The sequence below is a fragment of the Antrostomus carolinensis genome, unplaced genomic scaffold (genome assembly GCF_000700745.2).
Source record: "Antrostomus carolinensis isolate BGI_N321 unplaced genomic scaffold, ASM70074v2 scaffold13765, whole genome shotgun sequence".
Taxonomy (NCBI): domain Eukaryota; kingdom Metazoa; phylum Chordata; class Aves; order Caprimulgiformes; family Caprimulgidae; genus Antrostomus; species Antrostomus carolinensis.
In genome coordinates, this window is record NW_010317162.1 from 16427 (window position 1) to 26041 (window position 9615).

Below are 9615 nucleotides of genomic sequence, written 5' to 3' on the forward strand. Positions count from 1 at the left end.
GGAATGCATTTTAGCTGCAGCATTTTGCTAAAGGAAAATACAAAACAGAGAAAGAGGAAGAATTAAAATGAGGTATGAGCTGCTAGGACCAAAGCTTTTTGTATATTGTTTTTGTATATATACTGTCTTTTATTAAAAGCAGCAAGAAAAAACACATGGTAAGTCTCCTGAATTGTTCTAAATACTGTAAACATTTTCCAGACTCTTACATTTCTAAAGGTAGTGAAATAATGTTATGAGTTTTGCAGATAAAAGTATAAATTTTGCGTTATATGGCACATCTATTTTTTCTTCATGTTAAACATTTTGCAGCAGTGTGTGCAGAATGATTATTTTTCTGCCTTTGTTTTACAGGTTTAAATGGTGTTACAGGGAGCATTTGGGACTTTGTAACTGGGAGTTTCTCTCCTAGTCCATCCCCAGTACTAAGCAGTGGCACTACCCCCTCAATAAGTTCAAACACCAGTGGGAATGAACTGACTCGAGTTAGACAGGAACTTGATGATGCCAAGAGAAAACTAAAACAATGGGAAGAATATTGGCAACAAGTAAAACAGGTATGCTAATTTATGTTTTGTTTTTTTTTTAAAAACAAACAAGCAGCTCCTACTGCTTTTCCTTTTTATATATCTTCTTATCCTTGGACCCACAGTTTTACTACAGTCTGTCAAATGTTTTTTCCATCCTCAAAATGAGACAGCAGAATAAAGGAAACTGAGCTTTTTAAAGGACAGTTCATTTTCTGAAAGTTGATCTGCCTCTTTAGACAGGGACACTTACACATACTCAGGATAGGGCTGAACAGCAACATATCTTGACATTTAAGTTACTAAAGACATACATTCCCTCCCATACCTCTTTCACATTATAAGTATGCAAAAAAAGTACAGGCTTGCCAGCAGCTGTGGTTGTATAGCGTAGCTGGACAATATCTAGCCATCTCAAAAGTCAAACTGAAGTTGTTGATAACTGCCAGTCTAGTGCGTTTTCTGTAGTTCTTTCCTTCCCCTCATGTTGTTCTCTCTGTGACAAACGGAGAAAGAGGAAGAGCTAAGGGGTAGCTAAGTAGCTCTACTAAATTTTGAAAGTTTTTGATGTCTCTTGACATTAAATTATGAATTTAACATTTAAGATGTGTTCCCTTTATAGAGCTCCAAAAAGGCTTCTGGCTGTTTACACATAAGTAACAGTGACATACCTAAAAATTACATTAAGACAAAACAAGAAGAGTTGTTAATTAGAAGGTAGGATAGGTAGGGAGAAGCGTTAAATTGACAGTAAATGCATTGTTATGTCTAAAATTAGATACTACCTGCATCTTTAAAGACTTTTGAATCTGCTCTTCTGTTGTTAATTTTTAAAAAATTATTTTTTATATTCTGGAAATCTCGTTCTCCCAGGCGTGTGATGCATGGCAGAAAGAGGCTCAAGAAGCAAAAGAACGTGCTAATATCGCAGATGCAGACAAAGAACTCGCTCTTCAGAAGAAAGAGGAAGTGGAAAAAAAATTTAAAAAGCTGAAAGCACAATTAACTGCTTGTGTATCTACTACATTACCTTATATGAAAAACTATGGAGATATAGAAAAGATATCCTTGCCAAAGCTTCGTTTCTTACAAAATCAGCTGCACTTAGATTTAGAAACAGTAGATGAGGTGAGTTTCTTCATCTGCGTAACTAACTATTTTTGATTAACTGAAACTGGCAGCTCAATAACCTTCAGTGACATACTTATGCCAGGTTTCATTTTAAAGAGCAACATCGCTCTCAATGTTAAGTCTTTCTGTTCTGGAATGGAGGATGGTTTAGATTTCTCAACCTAATAGATTCTTCTAAGTTTCTGATCAACTATCAGAACAAATTACAAGTGGGCAATGGTTGTAAGCTGGAAAACAGGAGGTTCCGCTTAAACGTGAGAAAAAACTTCTTTATGGTGAGGGTGACAGAGCCCTGGGACAGGCTGTCCAGGGAGGTTGTGGAGTCTCCTTCTCTGGAGATGTTCAAGACCCGCCTGGACGCCTTCCTGTGTGATCTCATTTAGGTTCCTGCTCCAGCAGGGGGATTGGACTAGATGATCTTTTGAGGTCCCTTCCAATCCCTAACATTCTGTGATTCACAAGAATTCTTGAGGTGATTAAAGAAAAAGATTTAAAGCCAGCTTTTACCCTCAAATGTTTTGGGTACTACCTAAATAAAAATAGTTGCCCTAAATAAATGAAAATAGTTACGTGTTTTTCACTTGTTTAGAAGGTAGGTGGTGAGGTTCCCTGCTAGGAGTTTGTGTAGTCAGAGAGGCTAGTACAGATTTGGAGCATACAATCATTGACATTAGAAGGGATCTCTGGAGATCATCCAGTCCAAGCCCCTGCTCAAAGCAGGGTCAACTCGAGCAGGTTGCTCAGGGCTTCACCTGGTGGTGTTTTCAGTATCTCCAAGGATGGAGAGTCCACCACTTCTGTGGACAACCTTTTCCAGTGTTTGACCATCCTCACACTATGAAAAGTTTTTTCTTATGTCTATGTGGAATTTTCCGTATTTTAATTTGTGCCTGTTGCCTCTTCTTTCACTGGATACCACTGAGAAGAATCTGTCCCTATCTGTTTTACTCCCTCCCATCAGGTATTTATACACACCAGTAAGATGCCATCCCTTCTCAACGGTAAAGAATCCCAGCTCTTTTAGTCTCTCCTTGTATGTCAAATGCTTCAGTTCCTTAGTCACCTTAGTGGTATATTGGTGTATTTCACCTTCTCTCAAATCCAGACTCAGTTTCTGCCAAAATTTAGGATGCTGTTTCACTGCCAAATTGAAGGTATTTCTCAGGGCTCTCAAAGCTGGGAATATCAGGTGCCACTCCTCTGAGCACATCAAGGAGGATAATAATGACCACGCACTGTGCCAGCCACCATACTTCAAACCTTGCCAGGCACACCTTGGTTTCACATGCTTTCTCCCCTGCAATCTCAAAAGGCAGTGACTCCACATATGACACCATTTCTTGCTGGTTTGTGTTGACTGTGATGGGACTGTCCAGACAAAAAAAAAAAAAAAAAAAAGATTTCCTTTCACTACTGGGACAATCTGCCATACTCTAGTACCTGTTGGAGTTCAACAGTGTCTTCTCTGTCTCAGTGCACCTCCTGTCCAGTGTCATCTGTATCAGTTTGAACTACGGCTTTGGAGAAAAAAAAAAAAAAAGAAAAAAAAAAAGCCAGGGTCTCTTTAGAAGAGTTTAAAATGTTATTTAAGTCTTTGTCAACAAAGGAGGTGGACAAGGATGAGACTTGCTAGTTAGCAGGCTCCTGTTTTCAAGTACATTTACAGGATTCTGGATTGAATTAGGGACCACTATTGGTTTTCTCCTAAGGGATTTTAAAGAAGAGCAAAAGAGTCTTGGGATCTCTTACCAAAAAAAGTCATTACATCCTGGAATGGAAGTAATCTCAGCCAGGCTGGAGTGATCAGAATCATGACCACCTTTTCCAGCTCCTCAGTTTCTCAGGTTGCCTTTACCACCGTAGCCTCTTCTCACCTAGCTCTTCCTTCCAGGAGAAAGTTGCTGTCTTAGGCAGTGCCACATATAGTATTCTGGATTCTTCTCTTAGTCCAAACCAATTCTTACTTTTCAAAAATTAACATTGTTTTTAGATACTTTTCAATTCTTCTTGTTCCTTAATAGGGTTGATAAGGCTTATGACATTAATACATTTATTTGCAGTTGTAACATCCTCCTTGAAGTCTGTATCAGTAGAGTTATCCAAAGTATCACACATTTAGGATGCTTCCATTTTGTCCATATGTGAACTTCTCCCATGGCATAAGATGTAGCAGTGGTTTGAAATGGCAAAATCAGGGAGTATATGTGAATGAAAAACACTTGTTTCCTCTTTTTTTGTTGTTTATGCTTGTTTGCATCACTTATCCCAATTATGCAGGAAAATTCCAGTCCAAAGGTTCAATCCTAGGTATCTCTTTCTAAAAGCACCTGTACTCCTCCAACTGCTACCTTAAAGATTGTGCATGCTCTGATCTTATGACCCTCAATTCAGCTCTCTGTCATATAAAAACATTGTCCTTTGTGTTGTTAAATTGGAAATTTTGGGGGGACAGAGAAGTGTAAAGTTGCTAAAATGCAACTGTAAACTTTGGAATTGTTTTTACTGAGTGCAATAATCTTTTTACAGGTGATTTTTCAGCTTCAGTCAAAGAAGTGTATCGTATGTCAGGAAGGTGATCATAGCATTATCCTGAATCCGTGTCAACATTATGTACTTTGTGATCACTGTGCGGCTGCACAAAAAGAATGTCCCTGCTGCAAGAAAAAAACAAATGTGTGGTAACATACAGGCATAATACTTGTATTACGTTTATGAATTAAATAATTTTATGGTTTTGTATAATAATTATATCACTCATAATTTATCCACTTAATAGTGCTAGACTGACTTCCATTTTTATGTGAGTAACCTAGTTGCTTTAAGATAGAGAATAAGGCTTGCTCACCTTTACGTATCAACTTCAGTCATTTGTTGACTATATATTGTTCTATAGTCGAGGTACTTTTACTCCCCTCCAATCCTATTGCAGCCTTTTCTGACTTCCACTTACATTCCTAGTGCTCAATCTACTTAGGTTCATTTGCACTGTAATCACTTTGTGTAAATCTTACCATAATGCCTGATTGAAGTGTTCATACCTGTTAATTTTCATTAACAGAAGATGGATACATAGATACAGTAACTACATATTCAACAGTACAAATGGTTCTTTTGCCATGTCTGTTGTGTGTGGAATGACAGAGCCAGTATTTTGGAATCGCGCTAACACTATCTTTACTTGGATGTTTGAAAAACTCTGATTAATATAAAAGCACTTTTTAAATATTGTGTTTTGTTAGAAGATATGTTGTAAATTGCTTCAAGCTGCTCTCTAGGTCTTATGTTTATCTTTTAATATGCAATAATATGATGTGTTGTACGTGTACTTTGAATTTCAAATATTTCACATAGTTTTACTGTTAAATCACAGTATGATTAAATAGAAATTACAACTTACCTAGGTTTTTTTTACAATTTATAAGTTAACTGCATACTATAGTATTTATACTTGTAGAGTGGAGACAAAAACAGTGAGGCACATATGCTTTCATAATCAAAGACATGTTTTCAATTTTGTGAAACAGGTAAGTTTTAGTAAATAACTGTGCAATTGCATATTTCCCTCAGTTTGGATGTCTGTAGTCTTAAAGTTTTTGTCCGTCTCCTAACCTGTCTGGTACTCCCTGGGAGCAGATATGATATATAATATTACCAAGTGCCTATGCCAAATATCCTATAAAATGGCATAAGACATAAAAAAAAATATTTTGCAAATAATTTCTATTACTTAATTTTATATTGAACAATTTGACAATAATTGTAATACATCTCTTGCTTTTATAAATATTTAAAAATACACTTTTTCAGTAATGAAGTAACGCATGTTTGAAAGGAACTACAAAATTATTTATGTACGTAATCAGTCAGTGGCACTTTGACACAGTGATTCTTTTAAAAGGTGGTAATATCCTTACTTCATCCTGGTAGTTGGGAACATGCAATTCAGGAGAAGTTAATTATTGCATGTTATCACTGTGTTTTTACTTTTCTTACATGGAGTAATTGCCTGCATTACTCCTTTTTCTGTTAAATTCTGGTGTGACACTAGTACAACTTAGATTGAAATGACCTACTACTGTGTTACATGATTTGTACCTCCATATTACTGTATTTAGTACAAAAAGTGAGTTTACGCAGGCAGCAAAGAGTTAATCTATGTAAAGTTCAGTCATGCTAAAACAAAAACCAAGATGTATACTAAAATTATTATTGCCAAGATGGAGCTTTTAGAACTGTGTCAGCATAAAATAAAGGGCCCAAGCCAATAGTACTGAAAGCACTGTCTCCTTTGGGTTTTAGTGTTCTTTGTACAAAGGCTTGTGTTAGCAAAGAAGCATTACACATTTTCTATGAGAACTAAACATACAGACTTGTTGCTGCTGTCCTAAGACATGTCGATCTGCAGGAGTGTTGGAGACCTTTTGGGAAGGGAGAAGTAAGATAAAATATTAAATACACTTATACTTGTTTCTGTTTCAAAATTTTGTTTGAAGATGGCTTTGAAGACCAAAGTTGGGTTTACTAATGTGATTTTTGTTGACTTTAACAGTTTCTCTAAAATGTCTTTACTGAGAAAAGGATAAAATTGGATTGTATTTGCATTTTCAAACACACTTTTCTGTCCTAAAATAAGATACTGCTGTTTTAAAAGTGTAACCAGCTTTGGACTTTTAAAAAAAGGAACTTGGATCACTAAGTTTGTCTATAGGTATTAATGTATTTTTTTGCATCTGTGCGGTATATAACAAAGACTGATTTTTGAACCTTAACAGTATTTTGGACTAAAGCTAACTTAGCTATGTAAGTTTGGTTTGTTGTGGGGTGTTTTGTTTTTTTGTTTTGTTTTTGGTTGTTTGGGTTTTTTGTTGTTAAAAACAGTGATCAAATCAAAGAATAATGCATAAGTGTAATTTGAAATTGTTACATATTTTTCAAACAAGCAGTTATTTTGGATACCCTTTTACTATATTTATCTAGTGTGGAAAAGCATTCTGCAACCATTGTGCTCACAAAAAAGTTTACAAATATCTTAGTGAAAATTTTTGCTTTGGTATTTTAGAAGAAACCAGCTTAGGCCACACGGTGCTGCCCATATGCAGCTATGTGACATTTGTCACCCATGAGATAAAGAAGTGTGATTTTGTGCTGTCTTGTCAAAGTTTATAGTTCTTCATGTGTACTTTAGCGCATTTCCCTATGTCCTAGGGCTATTTTTTGGTCTTTTTTTTTTTTCTTGGTAGTAACTAGTGATTTTCCTAATCTTGTAACACCAACAAAAAAGGAATGGAAACAGCACTTGCAGTGTAAATCATGACATTGATAGTTTATATGTGCTGTAATTTTAGAGGAAACGAACTAATCTGTTTAGTCTGTTGCTTTTTAAAGTTGTATGTTTTGTGTTTTACAGTGATGAATCTTGAAAATAATTATGTGTCCCCTATAGTAATATCAGTATTGAAAATTTTGCAGGTGTTCCTTGTAATTTTTTTTGGTGCTGAATTACAGACACATTTAAAAACTATCAACATACCATTTTGTGGAGAAGGAAAAAACACATACCAAAGAAACATATATATGTGTGAAATTCTCAGATTGGGCAACTTGCTATAATTATGGGCAAATCATTAGGTAATCACTTGAACCATACATCATCATACATAGCAGTCATATGAAAGTAATACAGTCGTCCTTCACAAAATATTTTTTGTGAGGAATTACGAGCAAAGTTTTCTGTATCTTATTAAAGCAAGTCAACTGCAAATACAAATAAATACGTACTTTTACACCAGTACTTAAAAATGGAGGATAGTAAAATATATGCAGTTGACTAGAGAAGACTATTTGGAAGAAGTCAGAGGTAAAACCTGACCTTTGTAAGTATTTGTTCTTGTACTATATACACTGTCTAGAAACTGGCTGCATTATATTTTAGCAGGACTACAGTATGGTAATTCGCTGGATTCACAGAATACATAAAAGCAGATTTTAAAGAATAATTTTGGTATCTGACAAAGTGTTAATTTATGTAAGACTATAATTTTTAATGTGAATGCTATTTATGTTGTCACAATTATTTTAGCCTGGGGAATAATAGATTAAAATTGTGATTTCTCGAGGTTTTTACAGTTAGGAGCTGTAATTTGATCAGAAGTATGCTAATTACAGATAGATCCCAAGCTGCATGTTATAAGCTTATTATTAGTCTTCTTTGAATAGCAAATTGATAAAGACAGTTGTTTTGTTCTATATTGCCATTCAAAGTATCCTAGTATTAAATATAGGTAGTAATATTATTACTGTCACACTATGCTTGTGTAACTGTGGTAATCATCAGACCCTAAATAAATACAGAATTTTTACTCATATTAATTTTTGGAAGCCATTGATGTTTTGAGTGTACAGACAGAAATGATTTTGTTCTTAATACAAAACATTTTTTAATGCATACTCATTTACTTGTAGTGAACTCTTTAAAATTGTTAACACTTGTTAAAACTTTTCTACACTATAGTGTTTATGCAATGGTTTACAGAAGTCATGGAATTATTTTTATTACCAACATGGAAATAAAATTTTGGTCTTTATTTCTGAGCTATACTGTGTTTAGAGACTCAAAATTTTACCAATATGTTTTCCTCTGCAATCTTAGTTATGGCATTCCTAATTATTTCAGGGATGAATCAACCACTGGGATTGGCATTTTCTGTTTCAGTGGAGAAAGAGGTCTAACTATGATATGAAGAAACTGATTCAGCAGAATGGTGTACAAGACAGAAGCTGTCAATGTCAACATTAACACTTTTCCATTCCATTCTTCTCTGTACCACATGTCCTAAGAACATACAAAGCCTCCTACTGGGCTTGAGCACTTATAGGTCTGTCCCTAACAGTGGTAATAGGAGATGCTGTTTAGAAGCACACAAGTCTCACCTCTTTCTGCAATCCATGCCTCTCATATCCTCCACTGTTAGGGATGTTAGAAACTGCAGCCTATTTAGGCTCACCTTATACAAGATGATAGCTTTCTACCTTTCCAACTCAAAACTTTATCTTTCGTAAGATGCAGAGAATGGGACGGCATATAGTACTGAGGACGTAGGTTCACCCAAGTTTTCTGGAGCTTCTTGTCCTGTCATCCATATCCCTCCTTGGTAATGCCCAGGACTCAACAGCCACTGCACATCCAGCAAGGCAAGTGAAGTTGGTTATTTAAAAAGTGTCACCTTACATGCTGTCCTTGCATGGGAAATTCAGTAATGAAGGTGAGGTTAGAGTGGTAGGACCAGTCCTAACAGGGTAGAAGGGACTGTCTTACATGGTGACTTATCCACAAGTAGACTGGTGATAAAGGTGCAAGTCTTCCACTTACCTTCCTGTACACCCTAAGGCCTTGCACTTGCCTTGCAGGAACCAACTTTTTCACCCAAGTGCACCATCAGGTTCTCTCGTTTGCTTTCTGATGTCCTCAGATTTTGAGAACATTCTGAAGCACGCTGTGGCCTCTGTGTTTTGGTGTGGCCTAGAACCTTCAATTCACATTTTGGGTTGCCCTCCATGTGTCTTCTGGTGAGCCTCAGGGCCCTACATTTGTCTTGCAGTGGGCAAAAAAGTTGCCCATTTAGCTTTTTCCCCTCTCCCTCAGTTTTCTGGAGTACTTTACGGTGTTCTCCACCATCAGCTTTTTTTTCCTTTCGGTTTGCCCCAGGGCCCTCCTTTGCTTTCCTGTGCCCCAGAAGGAGGTCTGCAGCCCACCGCTCCAGTAGCCGACCGACCGATCACTCCCTGCCCGACCGATGAGCACGTCTTCAGGAATAACCGCCGAGGGTCACTCAGGGGCAGGATAAGCGTAAGGCCCGGGGCGTGGAGCTTGCGCTGGGGTCTCGGCTGGGCTTTCGGGTGCGTCGGCGGGGACGGACAACGGTGTCCTGGGAAGGTCGGGAAGCGGGGAAGGCCGCCG

General features: G+C 36.9%; 1 protein-coding gene across 1 annotated transcript in view; it reads left to right on the forward strand.

Moving 5' to 3' along the window:
• The window catches only part of LOC104525359 (putative E3 ubiquitin-protein ligase UNKL), a gene marked incomplete at its 5' end in the record, with an annotated part of 27249 nt that overhangs the window by 13961 nt on the left and 3673 nt on the right, over positions 1 to 9615 (forward strand). The window contains 3 exons of the mRNA XM_029085084.1: positions 355 to 557; positions 1401 to 1655; positions 4185 to 4336. Coding sequence (XP_028940917.1) covers positions 355 to 557; positions 1401 to 1655; positions 4185 to 4336 — 610 coding nt within the window. The remainder of the gene's footprint in view (positions 1 to 354; positions 558 to 1400; positions 1656 to 4184; positions 4337 to 9615) is intronic.